This window comes from Schistocerca americana, chromosome 3 (assembly GCF_021461395.2).
Source record: "Schistocerca americana isolate TAMUIC-IGC-003095 chromosome 3, iqSchAmer2.1, whole genome shotgun sequence".
Lineage (NCBI taxonomy): Eukaryota > Metazoa > Arthropoda > Insecta > Orthoptera > Acrididae > Schistocerca > Schistocerca americana.
Window position 1 is genome coordinate 990,728,193 of NC_060121.1, and position 27,622 is coordinate 990,755,814.

Below are 27,622 nucleotides of genomic sequence, written 5' to 3' on the forward strand. Positions count from 1 at the left end.
TCAACCGTGATCCTGTACCCTGTACCTTGGGTGCGTATTTGGGTTGAGAGAGTTGCCTATTCTGAGGCGCACCACCCGCTACCTCTGTCGGAGGCTGTATTGCTCGATCCCCTGGAACTTGGCCTAGCCCTCCCACCCCCACTCCTACATAACGATAAATCCAGACTTGAGTAGGACCATATCATATGCCAAAGCCTATTCCTATACTCCATCTCCTCAGATTACATTAATGATGTTTGTTGGTGAAGCACTGAAACATTAATCTTCTTTCCCATTTTTACACACTTTGTTTCAACAGCTGCTGATATTTGGATGCAGAAATGTTAAACACACTTAAACTGTTACTGATTTGGGAAAAGGAACTGTGGTATTATGTTAATGGAAGATATACAAATAAATGAAAGAACATATTTTTTTCTTTTTATAGTTACATATGAAATGTATTTCACAATTTGTTCACATACATCATGTGATGATAACTTTAAAAATAAATAATGATTGTGATACTCTAGAGATCTATGGTATTTACTTATTCATTTGTGATGAACACTTTTAGTTACCATGAGATCAAAAGCAAAAATAACAGATTTTGGTTTCGATCAGGCTAAACCAATAGTTCATGAGTGTTCTGTTTCATTTTGTACTTATGTTATAATTCAACAGGTTGAAAGTTGCAGGGAAAAAACCCATGCGTTGGTCACAAAAACAGCATTTGTAGTACAAAAAGTATACGTCTATGTTGCCGTCAAGTATTTAATACGAGTTTTGTTTCTAAGATGGTATGTACAGACTATTGAGGTTCTTTTACAATTCTCTTGTAGACCTTCATAGTTGCCTGTTACATTTGTGGCTTGGAACAGCAAGAGAAACTTACACAACAGTCATATCAGTGCTCCATAGACTGCCTTGTAAGTACATATAGTTAAGTCATTGCAGCAGATAGTCATGGAGTATTTTTGAAAATGGCACTGAGAAGAAACTTTTGGAAATGATTTTTTTTTGTTAACAATGATCTGAAATAAAATATTTTCAAAATTGGCAGATAAAAGTATGTCCTGTTCTTGAAATCAAAATCCATATTTGTAACTACTGCACATTGAGAGCTGAATCGAAGCTTGCTTTTGAATGTTTCCTTAAGGGTGGCCAGTATTATAATGCACTGCACATTCCATATCCCCCCATTGATTAGTTGCTCGCAAATTTCAGATTAACAGGGGTTTAACATTGAAAAATTCTTTCAGTTAGCAGAGGGGAATATATGAAAAGTAATCACTAATTATGTATAATTAAGCAAGGTTAAAGAACGTCTCATAACTCAAGAAAAAGAAAACAGTGCTGTTGGAACTAATGACTTAAATATTGTAATGAATGAGAACTCTTGTCTCTCCTGATGCAGGAAGTTGGTTCTAAATGGGTGCAAAAGAAAATGGATGAAACAATCCATCTATCGCTTGTCCTCAGTTCTGGTTGCATAATGCATTTAACTGAAATTTATTGAATTGGGATTGTAGTAACATTTGTATCTTTCTTACTAAAATTGACCAACACCTGTTTATACATTTTCCAAACCAAAGATTTTTGATAAGACATTGAATGTCAGAAGTTTTCCTATGGATGCACTTGTCAAGGGCACAGACGCTGATTTGAGTGATGAATTTCAGAATAGGGTTTTACAAATATCTGCGACAATTTGCTGCAATGTAATTTTCAGTACTTCTTTGAGAACAAATGCAGTCATAGTTTTTAATTTACGGCACAGAACTGATGACTTACAAAAGAAGTGGAATAAAATATTCAATCTTTGGATGATTATTATCTCATTTGTTATGTCCTTGTGAAGTGGAAATGATGTGATCTCCTCTGTTGTTATTGGATGATACACATCATGTTGCTCTGAAAATACATACAATAATCATAATTTCATGGGTAATGAGACTTAATTTATAACTGCCATTTAATTCAGACACTGCCTGATATTCTTTACACATCATACTTATGTATATTACATTAGCAAGATTTCTTGTGCACCCACTTCTTTATCAGTAAAGTATTTTTTTTCCCCAGTATGCCACAACTCCGTTTGAAAATAATTGTACATTCAGTTTTTCATCCGTCTTTTCTCTTTTTCGGCTGCCTTTGAGTCTGCTACACAATAGTACGAGATTGCTCAAAATATTTTTTCATGATTACATATTCACTCTTTGTTGTTACCAACCATACATTTTTTACAGTTACTCACACACTCATCACAATTACTGCTTCCAAACTGCAGATCAACTTTTTATGTTCTACCTCTGTCACATTCCACAATCTTGAAAGCTTCTAAATCTGGGTTTGCACATCAGTTTCAATCTCACTTGATTGGAGTAAGAATACAAAAATCAAACAATTTTAGAAAATCTGTGCTTGATTTCACGTAAGCCTTATGACACCATAATTGTGACTTGATAGTGATATATTTTGTTTCACTTGAACCACTGAAACTGAATAATGTTCTTCAGTAGAACCTGAGATATGCTTCCTGATGTTCTCTCAGAACTGCAGTTTTAATTTCTCCATGCAACACTGGTTGTTTGTACCAGTACCATGAAGCATACATATATCTGAGCACATCTATAGATGCACATATTGTCACATACACTAAACACAACATTACATCACTGTCACTGGTATCAGAGGCTCCTTTTTGGCAGCAACTTTCAGTAAGACACAATTGAACTGATTCACCATAAAACACACTTTTTCTCAGGGTTCATTGGGCTTCCTGGTTTACAGTTCCAGGCCTTTGAAAAATCTTCAGAATTTGACAGTGTGCCAATCACTCGATACCTGTTTGGACTGTGCACTCCTTCAACTACTCGTGACTTGAGTGCTCCTTTAGTTGAATTTCCACACCACATCTGCAAAAAGAAAGATTATTAAGTACTAAGAGTATAAAAATAAGTACGTGTCATAATGTACTTCACTCAATGTTGCTTCAGTGTATGGGCTTAATGTAGGAGGTGTAAAAAGATCCTGTTCCTCTTTATTATATGAAAAAGTCCTTGTTTTTTAAAAGACAGTTAAATAGCAGCCCACTTCTTGTACCTGCTGCTTACCTTGGAAGATAAAACCAGAGGCAACATAATGCCTTTAGTGAACAAAAAAACTATCAAAATTGAAAGGTCTAAAACTGATTTAGGAGCTTTGGTATGGTATTTTCATAATGAAAGTCTATATGGTTGTGTAGTAAAACATAAGTATCTGATAAGAGTGTTGCAATATTTCCTTCAGAATTTATGTGAGTATGTTAGAACATAGGAACACCTCTTAAGAATATCCCAGAATGTACTGACTTCAAGGGCAGGGGGAGGAACCTCCGAAATGCCGCCGGCAACTTCCCGCAACTTCCCTGGGCACGGACCTACGAGGGAACACCCAGACGCTGGGCCACAAGCTGGGCATTGAACCTTTCCGCGGATGGCTGAGAGAGCGACCACGTCGCGGACGGCGGAAGGTGCGCTCGGTGGAGGGGAATCTGATATATACCTCACGCCTGCTGTCTATTACAGAAGCAATAGAAATCACATGTGTATGATAATGGCAGATGAAATATAAATGAGATCTTTCGTTCTGAGGATGTATGTTTGAAGAGAGGGCACAAGAACGAAGAGAGAAAAAATGCTGCAAGATAAACATGTCTGTATAATACTTTGATTGCCACTGATGAATTAAAAAGAAAAAAATTGCCAGCTCTGGGTGCTGAAAATCTACTCAGAAGAGAAAGAATCATTGTCAACAAATGACTTATTACTGAAAATTCTTGCAGTCTTTGTATATCTCATTGGGTGAACTGGAAATTAGGGCAAGACCTAGCAGCTGTTATTTCCAAATGAGCCTTCTTAATTTGACACTATAACTGGGTCATTCATTTAACTAAAATTTCAGCATGATGGCAGCATGCTTCAGTGAAATCGCAGCATTTAGTTGCATGGATATTCAAAACTCCTGGACTTTTATGTCCACAACTTGGTCACATAACATTCCATTATACAGAGTTTTGTCAGACTCTCAGGAACTGCTTACAGTCACATAGTGTTTGTATTGTGAGAATTACATCTATATTTTTCAAATCTACCAGATGAAAAAAAGTAGTTTAAAATATTGCACCAGGGTAATTCACTTTTGTTTCAAACCAGGAATTTTTTTAATCATCACATACATAATATTTTGACTGGAAAGGGAATTTGCCCATAAGATCTTCCATGTCATCATGATACATGTCACTACAAGAAAATTCTCTCTCTATTCATCCTACCCTGCAGGGGAAAATAAAATTTATTATGTTGTATTTTCAAAGGAACCTGGTTTAGTTGTCAGTGTATCCTAATCTTTTAATCAATGTAATCCTTATAGATACAATAATACTTACATGTGCAAAACCGATGTAGAACAGCTGCTCTGGTGAATACTGTGACAAGCCAGGAAGCAATAATTCGGTTTGGTTACCATGCCTTGCTTGAAACTTTTGATATGCTCTTAATGCTTCTCTGATGCCTCCATTGTCAGCAATGTTTTCACCTTGAGTATTGATACCATTAACCTACAAAAGACACCATTTATCACTTACAACAAAGTGCATAAAATATAGCTCAGGAACTTGTTTTACACTGTAATAAGTGATACATGTACAGAGCTCTAACTACAATGACATTCTTATTAGTAATAATTTAATTTAGTCTGTTGAGTATGCTGGTAACTTTGTCATTTCTTGTGTTAGCATTAGTTATTTTTATGCCTGTGCTCTTTCTGCATTGCTATGTCAGCTGCTGAGTGCCAATGTGTACGACAGAGAAATCTTATGAAGAACAAGTAATTACTTATTTGTGTTGCACATATCATAAATGTAAATGAAATGAATAACAAGGAATGAAATATTTGCTGCTTACCAAGCAGCATCAGCAGTAGCAGGCGGCACATACGAGGGCAGTTCAATAAGTAATGCAACACATTTTTTTTCTGAAACAGGGGTTGTTTTATTCAGCATTGAAATACACCAGGTTATTCCCCAATCTTTTAGCTACACAACACAATTTTTCAACGTAATCTCCATTCAATGCTACGGGCTTATGCCACCTTGAAATGAGGGCCTGTATGCCTGCACGGTACCATTCCACTGGTCGATGTCGCAGCCAACGTCGTACTGCATCAATAACTTCTTCATCATCCGCGTAGTGCCTCCCACGGATTGCGTCCTTCATTGGGCCAAACATATGGAAATCCGACGGTGCGAGATCGGGGCTGTAGGGTGCATGAGGAAGAACAGTCCACTGAAGTTTTGTGAGCTCCTCTTGGGTGCGAAGACTTGTGTGAGGTCTTGCGTTGTCATGAAGAAGGAGAAGTTCGTTCAGATTTTTGTGCCTACGAACACGCTGAAGTCGTTTCTTCAATTTCTGAAGAGTAGCACAATACACTTCAGAGTTGATCGTTTGACCATGGGGAAGGACATTGAACAGAATAACCCCTTCAGCGTCCCAGAAGACTGTAACCGTGACTTTACCGGCTGAGGGTATGGCTTTAAACTTTTTCTTGGTAGGGGAGTGGGTGTGGCGCCACTCCATTGATTGCCGTTTTGTTTCAGGTTCGAAGTGATGAACCCATGTTTCATCGCCTGTAACAATCTTTGACAGGAAATTGTCACCCTCAGCCACATGACGAGCAAGCAATTCCGCACAGATGGTTCTCCTTTGCTCTTTATGGTGTTCGGTTAGACAACGAGGGACCCAGCGGGAACAAACATTTGAATATCCCAACTGGTGAACAATTGTGACAGCACTACCAACAGAGATGTCAAGTTGAGCACTGAGTTGTTTGATGGTGATCCGTCGATCATCTCGAACGAGTGTGTTCGCACGCTCCGCCATTGCAGGAGTCACAGCTGTGCACGGCCGGCCCGCACGCGGGAGATCAGACAGTCTTGCTTGACCTTGCGGCGATGATGACACACGCTTTGCCCAACGACTCACCGTGCTTTTGACCACTGCAGATCACCGTAGACATTCTGCAAGCGCCTATGAATATCTGAGATGCCCTGGTTTTCCGCCAAAAGAAACTCGATCACTGCCCGTTGTTTGCAACGCTCATCCGTTATAGACGCCATTTTAACAGCTCCGTACAGCGCTGCCACCTGTCGGAAGTCAATGAAACTATACAAGACGAAGCGGGAATGTTTGAAAATATTCCACAAGAAATTTCCGGTTTTTTCAACCAAAATTGGCCGAGAAAAAAAATGTGTTGCATTACTTATTGAACTGCCCTCATACTCAAACGAAGGAGAATGTTAGCTTTTGGAGCGAGGTTCCCTCTTCTATAAGAAGAGGGAGAGGAGTTGGAGGAAACAAGACTATAAGTAGAAAAGTCACTGAAGGTCCCATGCCAATTAAAACACAGCAGGACACTATGAGAGCATAAACTATCGATGAAATGTATGGTACAATCAAAAAGTTTCCATTTGAAGGCCATACAGTCCAGAATCAGTATGACAATCAGGCAAAATTACTTTGAGCATTTAAGCAATCATGCCACCAACGCACTAGGCTGAAGACAGCCATTTGGTAAAACACCGTGCCCTGCTGCATGAAGAAGTGTGTAACTACCTACTGCACATCCTCACCTAACAAAAACTGTTGACCTTTCAAAATCTTTTTTAACTCTCAAGCGGGTGCGCTGTTTTTCATAACACGAGCGGGCATGTGGTACACATGAAAACAATAGGTTTCCTTATGTTACCAAGGTAAGTCAAGTATGTTCAAAACCACAGTTTAATCTTAGTTTATTTAAACAAGGAGAAAATAGACTTACATAATATGAGCTAAACTACTGTTTTATTAAACAATAATGAAATAAATTTTCACTATAACTCTTTTTTGCCAAGGAAAGGTGTTAATGACACATTTGGAGCATTAAGCAGTGCAGTTGCATCAGATCTTGAGCAGCTGCTTATTTGATCACTAACTATCTCATAGACAACTGCCTCAATGTGGGATAATGTGGCTGGTTTGTAACAGGGGTAATTTTTTTGAACAGATCGTAATTTTTTTCTCATCTAGTTTGCTTTCTATTTTATATTACTACCGATCACTTGGACGTATGACAACACAATTTATCGCTGTGTAACCTGAAGCAATACTGAAGGAATAGGTATAGGCTTGAAGTTGTGAAATAAAAATGGAACCGCACAAAATCATTTCATTTTTGGTTGGCAGACTTCATACACAGACGCGACCTGCTCGAGGGTTAAGGGACTGAAGATGTGATAATCACCTGGGGAGAGATCAGGACTATAGGGTGAGTGCTCGAGTGTCTCCCACTGGAGTTGACGTAACTTCTGAGTTATGACATTTGTGATATGGGGCACGCATTAACATGAAGCAACAAAACATCTTGCCAAGCGTCATTCCACAATTGTGGTTTTTGACGACATGCTGCCCTATAACTACTCCCTGATTGACATATCTACTGGTGTTCGTCCTTTGGTATCCAAGAAAAGAATAACAGCATCTTGGTCCCGTATGGATGCATATGGTAAAAATGTTATCATAACTCCTGTTTTCACATTTACTGCATGCACGTTAGAAAGACACAACTTCCACTCTAATCCCTTGCCTACCTGTCGGTGCTTATATACCCACATTGCCACATTGGAGTCACGGTACACTCATATATGCTACAGCAGCACTCTCAAATAGAAGCTTCAAGAACAGTTAAAATTAGAAAACCTGAAATCAGAATCAGAAGCAACAGAAAGGGGAGCTATAAGTCAGATATAATGGGAGATCAGACTGAAACTGGAAGTGTGGAAGGTACTGGTTTGTATGTATGTGTGTGTGAGGCAATTCCTGAAAGCATTTTGATGAAGAAAATGTAAGCCAGTAACATCAGGATCCCACATTACCATGTTAATTATGATTACATAAAAAGAGAATATGAAAGTAACTAGCTTTGTAATTACACTTACTGTGAAATTATCTCCAATCTCATTAACTTGATAATGGCTGTACTGGTCTACAATGCACTTGACACGCTTCTCATATTCCGTTAGAGTAGTGTCTGTCCACCATTGTTTCAAATTTCCATGCTTGTCATAACGACGTCCTGAAAAGATAATTTAGAATTTGTCAAAATAAGTCAGAGTAGCTTTTATATTGAAAACTAAAATACAAGTAGATCAAATGCCCAGGTTTCTTAGCTGTATGGAAATGAACAGCACTTAAAATAAACATCAAAGGCAGGCAACCATTCTGATGAATGATGGTTGAAAACAAAGATGTATTTGAAAGATGAGGCGGTTACATTTATTTCCTCAGCCATGACCGTAGCTACAGTCTGTCAGTTGTAATTCAGAAGTGAGATGACTGGATACAGAGGGTAAATGGTTGTAGAATGGGAGAATGGGTTGGTGGCTGGAAGAGGGGGGGGGGGGGGGGGTGTTTCAGGGCTACGTGGGCAAGGAGGGATAAGGAAGTAGTGGGGGACAGGAGAGAGGGTGATGGGTAGCTGTCATGATGGACGCAAAAATTTGAATTGATACCCATAGCGGTAGAAAGCAGCAGAGAGAGGGGGAGTGATACTGTTGCTTTTAAAGGTGAGGCTCCTTTCATGAAAAACTGCTCATCAAAATCTCCACTAGTTCTCATTCTCAAAACACATTCTTCCCTCTCCTTTACTTCTCATTTTACTGCCTTTTCCTCTCCTGTCCTATTCCATTGTGATTCTCTCCCATTCCAACTTTTAACTCCACTAGTCCCTCCTCCTCCCCCCCCCCCCCCCCCCTTCCCTCTCCATCCTCTTTGTTCTTAAATATCAGCAGAGAGCTTTCTTTCTTTCCATCTGCTCATCTGCTGCTTCCTACCACCTTCCTACTATCTCTCCTTAATACTCTTCGTGCATACCCACTGCCACAATCCTTCCATCTGTCTCTCAAACCAATTTGTCTGGACAACCACTCACAAACAATAAGAGTTTTCAAGGTCACAGAGGTGAACTTTGAGATGACTGTGTGTGTGCGTGCACTACGGTTGAAAGAAAAGCAAAAGTTTGCATCTAGACTGTTTGTCTGATCTTTTAAGTGTACAGAAGTAACACCTATAATTCATGTGGAATGGATGATTATTATTACGCTACTGTTTATTATTTCCTCCCTGAGATTTATGTTGTAATTTATAACAGTGGAATATCTATTTCTGTGAAAATTATTTGTGAAAATAATGATCTAGAGTGTGTTCATCTTGATGCTTACCTTGATCATCAAAGCCATGAGTTAATTCATGCCCCATAATTGCTCCAATAGCTCCATAATTTAGTGACCTGCAAAGAAGAATAGCAGAAACTGAATTGCAGCATATTGTAAAGATAATTGATAAATTAGTAATGATAAAACTACATGGCTTGTTTCTGCGATGTGGCATAACATTAGAATGTTAACTTTTGACATAATCATTTTCTCACAGCTGGATATTTAAATTATTGTTTTTTTTACCATTCACACAGCCTTCTAAAGAGTCAATATAATCTTAATTTAAAAACTACATGCAGCGAGTGAAGCAAAAGCATTATCATATTAGCTGTTTCTGGAAAAAATCTTTTGCTCATCAGCTGAGTGTACAATTTTGCAAAACTTTTTGGCAGATTAAAATTGTGTGCAACATGGACTCCAGTTTGGAAAGTAAAAAAGAAGTACTGACACCACTGAAGATGTGAAAGCATATTATGCACTGTGTGTGGATCACTTAAATGGAAACCACTATCTGCAAAGTTTGGTTCAGCACACACTTTTAATGTGTCATGAGTATTAACAGTAGAGCCCACTCTGCTGGAGAGTGAAGGTTTCATTCTGAAAATAGTTTCTGGGCTGTGGCTAAGAAATTTCTTCATGATACATTCCTTTTCAGGCTTTTTAGTCCAGAAGTAGTGCAGAGGAGCACCTGGGAAAGTAGGAGAGAGGCACTAGCAGAGCTGAAGCTGAGAAGGAAGGTTGTGTGTCAATCCTGGACAGCTGTTATTGAGAACATTGTCTGCAATAGCTAAAGGTCTTGGTTCGAGTTCTAGTCGATCATTCAATTTTAACATGTCAGAATGTTTGACAGTGATACTTATTTTTATCTGTTCATCTGGGTCATCATGAAACAAAATTTTATAGATTCAATTACGTAAACTTGAAAAATGTAGGGGAATAAAACTAGAATGTTTCCAGTAAGGAAGAAATATTAGGGTATAATGTTCTGTCAGTGATGAGGTCATTAGAGACAGAGTACAAGATCATATCAGGGGAAGGAAATCAGCCTTGTTTTTCTAAAAGCAAGCATTACCAGAGGGGGAAGTTGCTACTCACCATATAGCGGAGGTGCTGAGTCGCGATAGGCACAACAAAAAGATTCACACAATTAAAGCTTTCGGCCACACACACACACACACACACACACACACACACACACACACACACACACACACACAATTGCAACTTGCACACATATCTGCAGCCTCAGAGAGCTGAAACCACACTGCGAACAGCAGCACGAGTGCATGATGGGAGTGGCTGGGTGGGGGTAAGGAGGAGGCTGTGGCGGGGAGGGGGAGGGATAGTATGGTGGGAGTGGCAAACACTGAAGTGTTGCAGTTTAGACGGAGGGCAGGAGAGAAGGTGCGGAGGGGAGAGGGGATAAATAGTGGAAAGGAGAGAAATAAAAAGAAATTAAAAGACTGGGTGTGGTGGTGAAATGATGGCTGTGTAGTGCTGGAATGGGAACAGGGAGGAGGCTGGATGGGTGAGGTCAGTGACTAATGAAGGTCGAGGCCAGGAGGGTTACGGGAACGTAGGATGTATTGCAGGGGAAGCTCCCACCTGCGCAATTCAGAAAAGCTGGTGTTGGTGGGAAGGATCCATATGCACAGGCTGTGAAGCAGTCATTGAGATGAGGGATATGTTTGGCAGCGTGTTCAGCAACAGGGTGGCCCACTTATTTTTTGGTCACAGTTTGTCGGTGGCCGTTCATGCGGACAGACAGCTTGTTGGTTGTCATGCCTACATAGAATGCAGCACAGAGGTTGCAGCTTAGCTTGTAGATCACATGACTGGTTTCACAGGTAGCCCTGCCTTTGATGGGTAGGTGATCTTAGTGACTGGACTGGAGTAGGTGGTGGCAGGAGGATGTACGGGACAGGTCTTGCATCTAGGTCTATTATAGGGGTATGAGCCATGAGGTAAAGGATTGGGAGCAGGGGTTGTGTAAGGACGTATGAGTATATTGTGTAGGTTCGGTGGATGGCGGAATACCACGGTAGGAGGGGTGGGAAGGATAGTGGGCAGGACATTTCTCATTTCATGGCACGAGGAGAGGTAATCAAAACCCTGGCGGAGAATATCTTATCTTACAGCTCGAAACATGTATTTAACATGCATGGGCAATGTTATAATAATTACATTCAGATTATTGATACACAATATAAATAGATTACATGCTACTAAGTAAAATATCATTGAAGTATATTTAATATAGCATTCCTGAGGTCAAATCATGTCAGCACCATACTGTATGGGCACTTCAATACAAGCCATTTTTTTAACTCGTTTTTAAAAATTCTACCAGAAAGCTGTTTCAGGTTGTTTGGCAGAGAATTATAAAATATTGCTCCCTTAATGAATGGGGTATTTGTTGTTAGATTCAATCGTCTGCTCACCATATGAAAGTCTGATTTTTGTCTTGTATTGTAATCATGGATTTCCATATTCCTGTTTGTCACTTTTTTGTCTTTTTTCACTAATAATATTGATTGAAACATATATACTGCATAGATAGTCATAATATTAAACTTAATAAACAGGTTTTTACATGAAGTTCTGGGTCTTACTTTTGCCATAGTTCTTATTACTCTTTTCTGCAATACAAATACCCTTTTTATATTGTATTGGCTACACCCACCCCACAATACAATTCCATAAGATAGATGGGGATACACCAACCCAAAATACGCTATTTTTATTGCTTCGATATCTAAATATTGAACTAATCTCCTTAGTAAATACAGACTAGATGTTATTTTACCACAGACATGATCTATTTGCTGATTCCATGAAAGTCTGTCATCTATATATATCCCCAGAAATTTACATTCTGAACAGGTATTTTCCTGAATGTCCTCATTTAGAACAGTATTTTTATTTGAACTACTTGTCTTAAAATAAATTAAATTAGTTTTGTTAATATTGACCCTCAGGTTTTCTTTTTCAAAATGTGTTTGGGCTTTTTCAACAAAATTCTGTACCACTGAATTTAGGTTATCATTACTACGTGCCCAGCAAACCCCAGAGGTGTCATCAGCATACATAGTAATACGATGACTGGTGTCTAATACTTTTGGGAAATCATTCACGTAGCAAATAAACAAGAAGGGGCCCAAGATAGAGCCTTGTGGCACACCAAAATTTATGTTCCTTATCTTTGATCTTCTTTTTGCAATTACCTCTCCATTATCATACACAACTTCTGTGCATTGTTGTCTATCTTTAAGGTAAGATTCTATTAAAAGCAACAGTTTCCCACTGACACCATTATAAGCAAATTTACTTAAAAGAGCGCCATGATGGACTCTGTCAAACGCTTTGGAAAGATCTAAAAACACTCCTGCCGTTTCGTATCCCTCATTTATTTTCTCCATCAGACAGTGTACAAACTGTACTGCTGCAGATATGGTGCTCCAACCACTTCTAAAGCCGTGTTGGAAATCTCCTATTAAGTTATTCATATTATAGTGCTCAATTAGGATTTCTAGCATTATTTTTTCAATTAATTTACCAAACACTGACGTTAAGGCAGCTGGTCTGTAGTTCTGTGGTTGTTTTCTTTCCCCTTTTTTATATAAAGGTTTAACTAAAGCAAGTTTCAGTTTCTTCGGAAACACACCTTCTTCAAGTACACAATTTATTAGATGGACTAATATAATTCAGTTGCTCCAGTCCCGGATGGTACTGAGTTATGAGGGGAATGCTCCATTGTGGCCAGACTGTGGGACTTTGGGAGGTGGTGGGAGACTGGGAAGATAAGGCAAGGGAGATTTGTTTTTGTACAAGGATGGGAGGATAAGTATGGTCAGTAAAGACTTCAATGAGATCCTTGGTATATTTTGAAAGAGACTGCTGGTTACTGCAGATGCGACGACCTCGGATGGCTAGGCTGTACGGAAGGGACTTCTTGGTATGGAATGGGTGGCAGCTGGGGAAGTGGAGGTATTGCTGGTGGTTAGTAGGTTTGATATGGACGGAGGTACTGATGTAGCCATCTCTGAGGTGAAGGTCAACACCTAGGAAGGTGGCTTGTTGGGCTGAGTAGGACTAGGTGAAGCAAATGGGGGAGAAGTTGTTGAGGTTCTGGAGGAATGTGAATAGGGTGTCCTCACCTTCCAATCCAGATGTCATCAATGGATCTGAACCAGATGAGGGGTTTAGGATTCTGGGTTTTTAGGAAGGATTCCTCTAGATGGCCCATGAAGAGGTTAGCAAAGGATGGTGCCATGCTGGTGCCCATAGCCGTACCATGGATTTGTTTGTAGGTAATGCCTTCAAAGGAGAAGTAATTGTGGGTGGGGATATAGTTGGTCATGGAGACTAGGAAGGAGGTTGTTGGTTTGGAATCAATAGGGCATCTGGAAAGGTAGTGTTCGATAGCAGTAATGCCATGGGCATTAGGAATATTGGTGTACAGGGAGCTGGCATCAATAGTGACGAGCACGGCATCGTGTGGTACAGGGACGGGAACTGTGGAGAGTCGGTCGAGGAAATGGTTGGTATCTTTTATATAGGAGGATAGGTTCCGGGTAATAGGTTGAAGGTGTTGGTCTACGAGAGCAGAGATTCTCTCAGTGGGGGCACATTAACTGGCCACAATGGGGCTTCCAGGGTGGTTGGGTTTATTGAGTTTAGGGAACATGTAGAAGGTGGGAGTGTGGGGAGTGGTAGGGGTCAGTAAAGAGATGGAGTCTGGAGAGAGGTTCTGGGAAGGGCCTAAGGATTTGAGTAGTGACTGGAGATCCTGCTGGATTACTGGAATGGGATCACTGTGGCATGGTGTGTAGGTGTAAGTATCTGACAGCTGATGGAGTCCTTCTGCCACATAATCCTTGTGGTTCAAAACAGCGGTGGTGGAGCCTTTGTCAGCAGGTAGGATCTCTGGTATTGTTACATTCCATCCTGGATTTTCCATTGTTTGACTTAAAAGGAAGCATTCCAACGCTTGTCTTCAGCGATTTGGATAAACAACACAAAACGTAACCCTGAATAGCCAAATGGGAATTTGAACCAAAGTCTTCGAAAGTCACAACCACTGTATCTCTGCTAATGCGACATTTTCAGTCTTGTACTCTTTCCCCTAACTTTTTGAAGATTTATTTTCACTTATCACTATACAGAGTGATCTCAAGTGGAATGACTACACAAAATAAGTAGTGGGATAAACAGATGCCAAAATGAGATTCATAGGAAGAATCTTAAGGAAGTGTAGATCATCCATGAGAGAAGTGGCATACAAGACACTTGTTTGACAGATTTCTGAGTACTGTTCATCAATCTGCGACCCTTACCAAGTAGGGCTGAGGGAAGAGAGAGATAAGACCCAACAAAGAGTAGCATGTTTTCTCATGGGATCATTTAGTTGGTGTGAGAGTATTACAGAGATGCTCAAAATTTTCTAGTGGCAGACATTAAAAAAGCAACACTGTTCATCACAGTGAGGTTTACTACTGAAATTTCGAAAGAGCACTTTTCAGGAAGAGCCAGACAACATATTACTTCCTCCCACATACATCTCATGGAATGACCATGATGCTAAAATTTGAGAAATTAGAGATAATACAGAGGCCTTCCAACAATCATTCTTCCCATGTGCCATTCACGAATAGAACAGGGAAGGGGGTGAGTTAGTAGTACCAGAAGTACCCTTGTGGTGTATTGCTGTAGATACAGACGGTTTAAAATTTGGTTCCCATGTATTTTTGGGCATTAACTTACAAAATTTACATGTCATGTTACATTATGTGAAACTTAAATTTTTATCAGATACATTATTATTCAAATTCAGAAAAGACTGAAAGTTATAGTTAGTTACATTTACCATATTTTTGCAACAGGATGTAAGAAAATTCCTTGCGCATGTTTATACTTACTCAAGACCAAGACCATAGAAAGGAGGCTGCAATATTCCCGCAGGAAATGCTGCAAAAAGAATACAATACTTTAGATTTTTGATGATAATACTTGTTGTACAGAACTTGTTCAAGGCTCAGCATGTTAAAAAAATGAGTTGCAATATATTCATTAGTAGCTGCCTGATGTTTACCATGGAGCATTGCACAAGCAAAGAAACGAAATTGTATATAACTTGCGGTGATTTGAGAATTTCTGTGTAAATTATAGAACCACTCAGCCTTCTACTGTCTTGAACACACGATATTCTGGATATGAGTGTGGAATGGTAGAATCCCACCTATTGCGCATCACATGTTTGTGTGTGCAGGTTTAAAATCAGTTGCGGGAAGAAAGTATACGCCGTGGACAAACGGCATCAACAAGTACCTGTTGGGCAATCCAAAGATGTTTTAGTGAGTGTGTAAGGAAGAACCATGGAGTTTATATGCTGCTCTGTGCTTGTTGGGTCATTGACTATTGTTATTAAAACAAAGACAATCGAAAAAGAACTCCTGAAAACTCTTGACGTAACCTTGCTATAGGCAAGACTTATTTTCTGATTTAGGCTAAGAAAAGTTATGGTATCAAAGCCAACTTTCCTGTAACTGTAAGTTAATTTGTTTCTGATGTTCAACTGTACGAGGGACTTACCAGAAGTTATATATTTATGTTGAAAGTGATAGTTTTATTGTGTATGAAAGTCAAATACATCATTAATAGATGAAAAGCAAAGTTTGCATGTCGGTCTGAAAATTACTGTACCTAGCATTATTCGATGGAGAAGAAGTGAAGAGGGTTTCCAGCAGCCAGCTATCCAGTAAAGAAGAGTGGCTGCAAATTCCAAGGAAGCCACCGCATAAAGAAGTGGAAGGTGGTTTGGAGGAATAAACCGAAATAACCCAAATTCACACTCACACTTTAAGTCGGAAACATTAGAAACTCTGAATGAGTATTGAGAGCTTTCTGTACACTGAATAACATATGTACTGGTCACTGAAGACTGTGATTGCAGCAGGATCCATAATCACCATAAAATGTCAAGGAAATTAGTTTCATTTTAAGTCAGATTCTATAAGTAATGTAATCACCAAAATGAGAATTCATTTTTACTTACCAGGAGGCAGAAACTGTTACAGAAATTTCAAAAATGTTAACTTTCAGGACTAGACCTACTTTTACTTTATGAGATGGGGGGAACTGTTAAAAGTCATTAGACGTAAAAGATATTAACTGCAAAAGTTACCCAGTATATTTGATCAAGGGAGAAACAGAAGATAATGAAGTGCAAATAAACACTGAAATACTAGCAATAGATAATACTTCAAAAGTCTGTTGAGAGTAGTTGTTGATTTACACGTATGGATGAGACAGATTAAAAAATAGAAGCATTGATGAGATAAATATGAACAGCAGAACTGTGGATTTGCTTCTTAGCAGGAGTGAAGATGGACTTGGTAAAGGTGGTGTTGTTATCCATTATCACTGTCTCTTTTAACTGTTTTTCTTTATTTTAGTGAAAGACAAATAATTTTTCTCGTGCTAATTGTTTACATTACTGTTCATATTACTTTCATTCTTCCTCCCATCACTAGCATATCATAGCTTCATTGACAAGCATAATAAATTATCTGAACAATCATACTAATCACTTCTGCCATTCTCTGCTGATTTTTGTATCCTCAGGGCTCTATTTTCAGTCACTCCTTTCATATTGTGTGTGTTTGATTCCTTGTTGTTCATGATGACAATATAAATAGTAGGTTTTGACTTATGCAGAAGATACAGTTATCTATAATGAAATACTGTTTGAGCTGCAGAAATATACAGTCAAATTTGGCAAGATTTTAAAGTTGTGCAAAGATTGATAACTCACTTTAAATGTTCAGAAATGGGAATTTGTGGATTTCACAGACTGGTAAGAGCATAGTATACTATGACCATAATTCAATGAATTACAATTTGAATTGGTAACTCATACAAATACCTGGATGCACTAGACAGCAAGGGTATGAAATGGAGTGATGACATAGGTCCAGTTGTAGGTAAAACAGGTACTGACTTCAGTTCATTGGTAGGACGAAGGCTACATGCAAGCCATCTTACAATACTCATGCATGTGGGACTCCCTTCAAACAGGATTGACAGGGGATGTTGAACAAAGAAGGGCAACATGAAAGGTCACAAATTATTGGACTCATCAGAGAGCATCATAGAGATGCTGAAAAACTTAAGCCAGTAGGCACTTGAAGATAGTTGCAAACTACTGGATCCCTGAAAAGTCTGCTTACTAAATTTAAAAAAACCAGCATTAAATGAGGAATCTAGGAATACCAGGTGTAGAAATATGAAACTGGAATTTGGTTGTCTGTTCTTTTTATACATATTTCCCACCTCTCTGGCAGGCTATGTATCCCATGCCAAAAAGACAGTTCTTCTTTTAAAGCAAACCAGTGAGCGAGCCATTTTTGTACAATGTAATGTGAATTGAAGCAGCATGGTTCAATGAGAATGTGTCCCATTGATGCAAAGAGATGATAATCAAATGGAGCCAAGTCTGGAGAAAAAGCTACATGCCCTAGTATTTCCCAACTGAACGCCTCGATCATTTCCCTGACTCGTTTTTCTGTGTGTGATGGAGTGTTATCATGGAGCAATATGACTTTATGTTGCCTTTTCCCATATTCTGGTCATTTCTCACATAATGCTTGATTTAAATCAAACATTTGCTGTTGGTAGCAATCAGTGTTAATGGTTTCATCAGGTTTTAGTAGCTCATAATGACACCCTTCTGATCCCACCAAACGCCGAGCATGGTCTTCTTTCCAAAGCAGTTTGGTCTTGCGGTGAATGTGGATGGATTGCTAGGACTCACACTTGATTTGCAATGTTTAGGATTCTCAAAATATAAGCATTTTTCATCACCTGTCACTATTTGATGGAGGAACGACTTTCTTTTGTATCTGGCCAGCGGCATTTCACAAGTTCTTTCGATTTGCTTGCTGTCTTTCATTCAGTTCTTGTGGGCCCCATTTCCCCCAGTTTCTGCACCTTTCCCATAGCTTTCAACTGAATAGAAACAGCTTTCTGTGTCACCTTTAATTGTTCAACAAGTTGCTGCTGAATTTGAGTATCATCCTCATTCAATAAGGCCTGCAATTCGTTGTCTTTGAACTTTTTTGGTGGTTTCCTGCACTCATTGTTTTTCACTTCAAAATCACCACTTTTGAGTTTTTTGAACTACTTGAAACACTATGTTTTCCCAAGAGCATGTTTCCAAAATCTTCGAGAAGCAATTGATGTGATTCTGCAGCAGTTTTCTTCGAATGATAACAGAAAACCAATGCTGTTCACAAACTGTAGTCCATAGACACACAACTAGTCATGTTTATGAGTTTGAAACAGATACCAATGTCTGCAACTTGGGTTCCTGTGTGTTGACATTCATCGTCAGCCATTACAGGAAGCAGATAACACCACAGATGCAGTCTGGCCCCTACACTGATGGCTAGCACCAATTTTGCTTACATACTTCTACACCTTGTATGCTACACCCATTACATATTGCTCCTTTAGGGACTATGAAGACAAGACCTGACTAATTACAGTCTAACATAGGCATTTAATCAATCATTCATCCCGTGCTCCATACACTATAGGAATGGGAAGAAGCCCTAATAAGTACATAATGGGAAGGATCTGCTGCCATTAATTTCACAGTGGTCTGAAGAACTGAGATGTAGATGTTGATATATGATTACAGATTAATTTCTTCCAGCATCTTGTGTCTGACTTTATCTGGCTTACAGAGTGACTTCCCCAATCAAACTCAACTTAGCCTTGTTTTGTTTAATTTTTAGCTCTATTTTTGCTGTGTTAAGAAAACTTTAGTTCTTGAAGCAAGGTTTTTGAGACATCTTGATGATGATGGTATGTGCACCTGGTAAGTACAAATATTACCACATTTATATTTGATTACATTTTTAAGAACTTTTCCTTGTTGCTCACAGCTTCAGTTTTTAGGGATTCTCATAATATTATGGTCTTTTAAGTCATGGAGCATAATCACACAGTGCATCTGACCTCTCTTTTCACCATTTTCATAGTTCCTGAGCTAGTAAATTACTTCACACCAATGAATGAGTGAATGAATGAACAAACACATGAAATGATGAATGAATGTATGTGTAAACCATCCAGTTGGTGATGGAAGAAATCAAAATACAATTTTAACTATCTTTACTTACTCAGAACTTTACAGTTATTTTGTTTCTATATTTTTCCTCCTTACTTATCATCTTTCATCACTCCTTTTCTGATAGGCTCTGTTAAGCTATAGGTAATTTGTATTCATATAGTAAGTAATGACACTAAGTTACACAATATCATTATTAATTTCTTTAAAGTTACCTTGTCTTCTGTATCTTAGATATATCAGAAATGTTTTAAAATGTTAGCTTTTGGATATAAATGAAAAAGAAATTACAAATGACAACACTCTAAGTAGAAGAGAATACTTACTGACAGAGTTGAGGATTGGTGAGTAGAAAGCATTCACAGTTGTTGCTGGTGTCACCCACCTTTAAAATGAAATAACATTCCATGTTAACAGAACTGTTGATTAATTTTCAATATGAAATGCACATGCACAGAGTTACAAGTAATCACTATTTTGTGTTGCATTTAGAGATTTACCAGCATACTTATTTTCCAATTTTATCTGTGTTCCAATATTCTCTATGTCCTTAGCACATACAAATGAGGAATTTTGTGTCAAGTCTGACTGTAAGGAATAAAATAACAGTTTGGTTCCTACAATCACACAGTGGACTGAGATCAAGAGGTGCAGTCACAACATATTACAGTTGCAAGAAGTTTTTTATGTTTGGCAATTTCAGAGCATTAAAAGTACAACCGGAAATAATTACAGAATCAAATGAAATTTAAAACACTAACCTGTTATAGTCAGGTGATCTGCGGATATCTTCAAGTGTCCTTTTGATGGAAGTTTGTGACAACTTCAGGTAAGTCTCAAACAGCTGTCCCTCTACGACTTCAGTCTGTAAATTAAATAAAAGCATTTCACATGTATGTGAATAACAACACTGGCCAATGGGTATACTTTACAGACAAATGTTTGCATGGAATATTTCATAAATTCACGAACTGATCCACATTTCGGACACTTAAGTACATGTTGAACAAGTCACAACACACACAAACATCATTGATGTGACAGGTGTGCTCCATTCGCAAAAAAAAGAAAAAAATGCAAAAGGGAGCAAAATTTTAAAACTGCCATTATTGTAATGTCTTATTTTTGAGTTTGAAGACATCACATCCCAACAACTAAATATTACAGGAAATACACAAAATGTATTATATGTAAAAGTAGTTATAGCCTAAGTGCCCGCTCAGTATTTTTTTCTGAAGCTGGATCACTTTGATATTTAATAGGTAAGCATGTATCAGCAGGCTGTACAAAGCATTCATCCACCTTTCTTTATTATTAAATAAGGTAATAGGATAGATAAAAAAAAGTCTACTCACCAAGCAGTGGCAGAGCACACACATAAATGATTATAATTGGACAAGCTTTTGGAGCCAGTGGTTCCTCCTTCAGGCAGAACGGTTGATGGGGAAGGAAGAGTGGTGAAGGAAAAGGACTGGAGAGGTCTAGGAAAAGGGGTAGATTTCTGGAAAGTCACCCAGAACTGTGTGTCAATGGAGACTTGCTGGATGGGATGAGAAGAAAAGACTGATTGTTGGGACTGCGCCGGATGAGATTTGAAAACCTGTGAGTTTAAAGGTGGAAGACAGGGTAATACGCAAGACAATACACTGTTACCACCATCTGCGCAATGTTTTCTGAAACGCTTGCCACCCAAACACTTCCGTATCATCGGGTAGGTTTGTGTGTAGCATGCTCTGGGGGAAATAAGGGCAACTGCCTTGCTCCACTCAGGCCATGGCTATATGTTACCCTTATCACTGTGGCATCAGGAAGGCCATCCAGTGATAAAGTTAAATAATGAAACGAAATTTGCCAAATACTGAAAAAGCAGATCCTGTACTGGCTGGGATAAATGCTGGCCCCCGCATGCGGTCGCCTATGGCTCTAGCTATATCACTAAAATAAGTCTAAATCCTAGACTGCTAGGTAAATTATTGAACTGGAACCCTCTCTCACATATTCCCTATTGGGATTCCTTTGCATTGTTGCAACCTTGCTAGGATCTAATTGAAAAGCCAGGAATTGTACGATCAAAAACCCTTTGTCTTTTTCGTCTTAACTGCAGTCTTGGCAAAGTTCCAAGTGAACAAGAGAAAGAAATGAGGTGCGTGAGCTTACGCTTTATCCAAATGAATTATCCTGGGGAAATCAGCTGAATAATATTTTCATCTCAGAGCATTTTCACGACGAGAATTTATCGAGAAAATAAGGCCTTTTGAGGCAACAGGGTAAAGACAAACCTCGTTGTAATGTTTCTCCAGTTCCCCAGGCGTGAGCAGCCAGCCTGGGAAGCCAATGAAGGGTCGCATGGCGTGCGCCTTTTCCAGTGTCCTCGCCTTCGTCACGTCGTCCATCCACTGCAGCTCGCCCACCATTTCGGTGAACGCATTCCTGATGTCGTTAACCATCTCCAGAGCCTGGAAAGCCGTTCAGTTGCCCTTGAATCTTGAGAGACAAACAGTGTTTCCCAAACACAGAGAGACATGAATACATGACGATAGTTTATATAAGCTCAAATTATATATGAACTCAAGTTATTCTAGGCGTGTTTAATAGAGTAGTTTTACCTTTCAAGCCTGACTGAAGAGTTGGAATCCATAACCTATGTGACGGAAACAAGAGCTTATTTACATGTAAACAAGCAGGTTGTGAAATTAATCAACTATCCTATTTAGATCGGTTTGATTTTGCTGAAGTAATTAAAATTAAATCTAGATCTACATTTACTTTACACAATGAAGTGTGGATAATTTTTTAAATCAACATTAACCACTTATTGATCTATTTAATTAACAAGACCAACAAGACATGAGAGAGTGGTGGTTATAGCGTCCCTACACCAATATGTGATAACAATATTTTTTGCAAGTGAATTGAGGTGTAGAAGAACTGTGGGAAAAACTCGTGTGACTATGATATGCGTAAACACACAGTTTTATGCGAACAGTTCTCTCTGTGGCTGTCTTCCGAAACTTTATTGCGTATACTGCTTATCCAGCTACGCAATGTAATGTAATTTAGTTTACTGAGCTGATCTCAAATAGAGAACAGGTTAAAGTGCGACTTGAGTTTTATTTGTAGAAGAGTTAAAGCTAAGTTAAAAAATCCTAGCTTTCAGAATTATAGCATTTTCTGCAGCGGAGAGAAGACAGCTTTGCCGGAGCGCAGCAGTCTGCCGCCATTACACATTTAAAATTTACATCGTTGTTTTACAGACACGGTACTATCAGCGCAGATTATTTAATATTTTTTCTTTAAACAAAGCTGGAGACCTGGACCCGGCACTTTTAATGACGAATTTGCCAGTTATTTCAAGGTATTGTGTCGAAAGGAGAACGACTTTCATTACAAAAAGTGAACATTATATTTGAACTAGCACAATGAAATATATATATATATATATATATATATATATATATATATATATATATATATATATATATATATATATATACTTTTCTAGGGGTGCAGTGCCTTCCCTTATCCCGCTGTGTTCGCCCATGGTTTCGTATACAGTTCCCTCATCGGATACATCACATTTCACAATTATCTTAGGTAAAAATTAAATGTAATATCGGTACATTTTTAACAAGCTCAAGTCGACCTTGGAAAGGTCGGTAATGACACGGTAATGTCACAGTCTAACCTAATGTCTTAGTGTTTGCGGTTGTGAAAAGACCCTGAGAGGAATTTTATATTGGGATTGGTGCATCATTACCGTTTCTCATGAACAGATTTTGAACAGCAGTGTAATTAAAAAGCGTGATGTAATTGATTTGCTGAGAAGCAAATATAAATCGGGCCTATTCTGCGATATTTCTCTAACAAAATGGACCCCGAGATTTTTCAGAGAATTCGGCAACTGTAACTGCGTACGAGGGCTACATTTATCTCGAGGGTGCTTTTAGCTTTCGGGCAATTACGTACTATGGCACAGCTGGCTGGAGAGATTCAAGAGATGAGAAATGTTTGGTGTGAACTCGAAGTTGGCGCAGGATCGGTTACGAGGGGAGTCGGTAATTCCTATGGTTGACAGAAACCGTACGGTAAATGCAATATTCTACCATTATGCGGATTTGCAGATATCCTGGGCCTATCGCTAAAACAAGACTCGTTTCCACAGAGACGACAAGAACCTGACCTACATTATTGTGGAAGTATTAGTCAAGTAATACTGCCAGGTAATTCCTCAATTTTTAATTCAAAAAACCGCACAATTTAACAACACTACTGGGATGAATCTACAAAACCAACGCTTTAGAGCAAGCAACTCCTGCAATTAAATTTACATTCAGTAAGAATGCGTAAATAATTACAAAAATATTCTTGAATGTGAGGACTCACCTTCACCCGTGATTCGTTGTTGAAATGCTTCTGCACATACAAGTAGCTCACCGCCATTCCGAAGTTGGAGTTTACGTTTCCTGTGCAGCCTTTCCATCTGAAAAGAGACACCATTTTCACTATCTGTCGATACATATCGTATAATTCAGCAGCAGTGTCAATATCTAGACCGTGTCTTACCTGTAGAAAGAAAAACGACTAATACAAGACATGTCACGTTAGAGTGCTTCTTACTATAAACACATGTGGATAGTAGTGCAGTCTGAAATCAGATATGACATTTTCCAGTTGCGTTTCTGTATCGATACGTGCATCTGTACTCCGCAAGCCACAGTACAGATCGGGTGCGAAAGATACAAGGCATATCAGGATCGTATTCCCTGTATCGATTTCCTTTTGGAAGTAAGATCGAGGAACGTTCAACAAGCAACGTAACACATTTTTTTCTAGCCCAGTTTGTTGAAAAACTGCAGAATTTGTTGCAGGTCACAATGGAATATTACAGTTTCAACTCATATAGTTCCATGAAGTTCCGATAGGTGGCAGCGCTGTACGTAGCGTTCAAAATGGCTTCTGTAAAGGAGGTGCGTTCCAAGCGGAGAGCTGTCACTGAGCCGCGTTTGGCGCAAATCTAGAGCTACTCAGATACTCACATGCGCTTGCTGAAGTCAACAAAGACCGTACTGTGAACAAAAGCGTGGTGAGTCATTGGGCGAGACCTCTGTCATCATCGCAACAGGGCCGTGCAAAGCTGACTGATGTCCCGTATGTTGGGCGGCCACACACTGCTGTGACTCCTGCAATGTTGGAACGTGCGGACACTCTCATTCGAGGTGATCGACGGATGACGAATACCTTGCTGCACAATTGGACGTTTCTCTTGGTAGAGACACACCTGCCCACCACTTTTTTCCTCCAATTTGTTGGCTTTTGGGACCTGCCCATTCAGCCATCTCAGTAGAGGAATTTCAGTTATCATGACATGAATGTAAGGACAACACAACACTCAGTCACCGAGTGGCGAAAAATCTCTGACCCAGCCAGGAATCGAACCCTGGCCCTTTTGGTTAGGAATCCACCACTCTGAGTTGGGGCTATTTGTGGGAAGAGACCAAACTGCAAGGTCATCGGTCTCATTGGATTAGGGAAGGACGGGGAAGGAAGTCATCCGTGCCCTTTCAAAGGAACCATCTATGTATTTGCTGGAGCTATTTAGGGAAATCACGGAAAACCTAAATCAGGATGGAAGGACGAGGGATTGAACCGTCGTCCTCCCGAATGCGAGTCCACCGCTCTGATCGCGCAGCTACACCTTGATCCTTTTGGTTAGGAACCCACCTCGCTGACAGCGCAGCTACGGAGATGGACCGTTCACCAGTTGGGGCACTCAAAGGAATGTGCGTGCTGGGCTCCTCATCGCCTAACAGAACACCATAAAGAGCAACGAAGGACCATCTGTGCGGAATTACTTGCGCGTTACGAGGCTGAATGTAACAATTTTTTATCGATCATCGTCACAGGCGATGAAACATGGGTTCATCACTTCGAACTGGAAAGGAAACGGCAATCCATAGAGTGACGCCACACCACCCTCCGTAGAAAAAGTTCAAAACTGCACCCTCGGCTGGTAAAGTCATGGCGATGGTCTTCTTCGAGGTTGTTTCTTGGACTCTGAAGGCGTTATTCTGTTTCATGTCCTCCCTCATGGCGCAACGATCAACTCTGAAGTAGTTGTGCTACCGCCAGGAAATTAAAGAAACAACTTCGCATGTTCGTCTCACAAAAATACAAACGAACTTCTCTTTCTCCATAACAACGCAAGACCTCACACAAGAATGTGCGCCCGAGAGGAGCTCCCAGAACTTCGTTGGACCAGTCTTCCTAATCCACCCTACAGCCTGGATTTCGCTCCTTCTGACTTCTGTCTTTTCAGACCAATGAAGGATGCACGCGGCGGGAAGGAGTATGCGGATTATGGGGAGGTTATTGATGCAGCAAGACATTGTCTACGACGTCGACCGGTTGAGTGGGTCCATCCAGTCATAGAGGCCCTCTCAGTAAGGTGACCGTCACATTGAACAGAGATTATGTTGAAAAATAGGGTTATGTAGTCAAAAGAATTTTTATGTTGAAAAATAGGGTTTTGTATCCAAAAGAATTCTTTTCGCAACATAATCCCAGTTCAATGCGTTGTAGCGAGAAGCTGTGAGACCTGTGGCGTAGGGATAGTGTCATTGATTAGTCCTCCATCCCAGGTTCGAACCCTCCCACTGCTTAAATTTTGAATAAAAATCATCAGCTTCGGCGGCCGAAGGCCTTCGGCGTTAGAAGTCAGCCTCAATCTCCCACCGGCCTTGTCAAAGATGGTGCAGAAGTGGACAGAGGTTCAGCGTACTTTCTTGCCTTTGGGGTGGGAAACTGCCCCTAAAGATTCAGCAACGAGCAATTGCTTGAGGATCCAGAAGGCAATGGAAACCACTGCATATGTGGCTTGTAATTAAAAAGCTGTCACGATGATCTCTCCACTGGCAAAAGATTCCCGAATAGTCCCCCATTCCGATCTCCGTGAGGGGAGTGCCAAGGGAAAGGTGACCATGAGAAAAAGATAGAATAACCAACGAAAGGATACCGCTCGAGAAGTCGGGGAGTGCAATGTCAGAATTTTGAACGTGGTACGGAAGCTAGAAAATCTGAAAAGGGAAATAGAAAGTTTCAGTCTAGATATATTGAGGTCAGTGAAGTGAAATGGAAAGAAGACAGCTATTTCTGGTCAGATGACTATAGGGTAATATCAACTACAGCAGAAATGGTATAATGGGAGTAGGGTTCCTTATGAACAGAAAGGCGAGGCAGAGAGTGTGTTACTGTTAACAGTTCAGTGATAGGATTGTTCTCATCAGAATCGCAGCAAGTCAACACCGACAACGATAGTTGAGGTATACATGCCGACGTCACAAGCTGAAGAGAAAGTGAGAAAGAAAGTATTTGAGGATATTGAACGGGTAATTCAGAACGCAAAGGAAGATGAAAATCTATTAGTCATGGGAGACTGGAATACAGTTGTAGGGGAAAGAGTAGAAGAAAGAGTTATAGGAGTATATGGGCCCGGTACAAGGAATGAGTGACGAGAAAGACTAATTGCATTCTGCAATAAATTTCAGCCAGTAATAGCGAATAATCTGTTCAAGAGCCACAACAGTAGAAGGTATACTTCGAAAAAGCCAGGTGATACGGAAAGATTTCAGAAGTTCCGAAATCAGATACTGGATTGTAAGGCATACCCGGAGCACATACAGACTCAGATCACAGTTCAGTAGTGATGAAGAGTAGGCTAAAGTTTAAGAGACTATTAAGGAAGAATCAATATGCAGTGAAGTGCGATACAGAAATACTAAGGAACGAAGAGATGTGCTTGAATTTCTCTACAGCTATAGATACTGCGATAAGGAATGGCTTAGTAAGCAGTTTGGTTCAAGAGAAATAGACATCTCTAAAAAGGGCTATCACAAACGCTGGAAAGAAAAAGCGTAGGTACAAAGAAGGTAACAGAAGAAATACTTCAGTTGATCGATGAAAGAAGGAAGTACAAAAATGTTCACGGAAATTCAGGAATCCAGGCATACATGTCTTTGAGAAATGAAATAAATAGGAAGTGCAGGGAACCTAAGGCAAAATGGCTGCATGAAATATGTGAAGAAACTGAAAAAGAAATGACTAACCGAAGGACTAACTCAGAATATAGAAAAGACAAAACAACCTTCGCTGAAATTAAAAGTGAGGGTGGTAACATTAAGAGTGCAATGAGAATTCCACTGTCAGATGCAGAGGAGAGA

General features: G+C 39.6%; 1 protein-coding gene across 1 annotated transcript in view; it reads right to left on the reverse strand.

Moving 5' to 3' along the window:
• Positions 1–481: 481 nt before the first annotated feature.
• Positions 482–27,622, reverse strand: part of LOC124606918 (neprilysin-4-like) — a 734,039-nt gene continuing 706,898 nt past the window's right edge. Inside the window, exons 12-20 of the mRNA XM_047139027.1 lie at positions 23,790–23,886; positions 21,686–21,862; positions 20,168–20,271; positions 19,733–19,791; positions 15,193–15,241; positions 9,278–9,345; positions 7,997–8,133; positions 4,412–4,582; positions 482–2,900 (exon numbers count right to left, since the gene is read on the reverse strand). Of these exons, the coding sequence (XP_046994983.1) occupies positions 2,724–2,900; positions 4,412–4,582; positions 7,997–8,133; positions 9,278–9,345; positions 15,193–15,241; positions 19,733–19,791; positions 20,168–20,271; positions 21,686–21,862; positions 23,790–23,886 (1,039 nt within the window). The 3' untranslated portion in view covers positions 482–2,723. The remainder of the gene's footprint in view (positions 2,901–4,411; positions 4,583–7,996; positions 8,134–9,277; positions 9,346–15,192; positions 15,242–19,732; positions 19,792–20,167; positions 20,272–21,685; positions 21,863–23,789; positions 23,887–27,622) is intronic.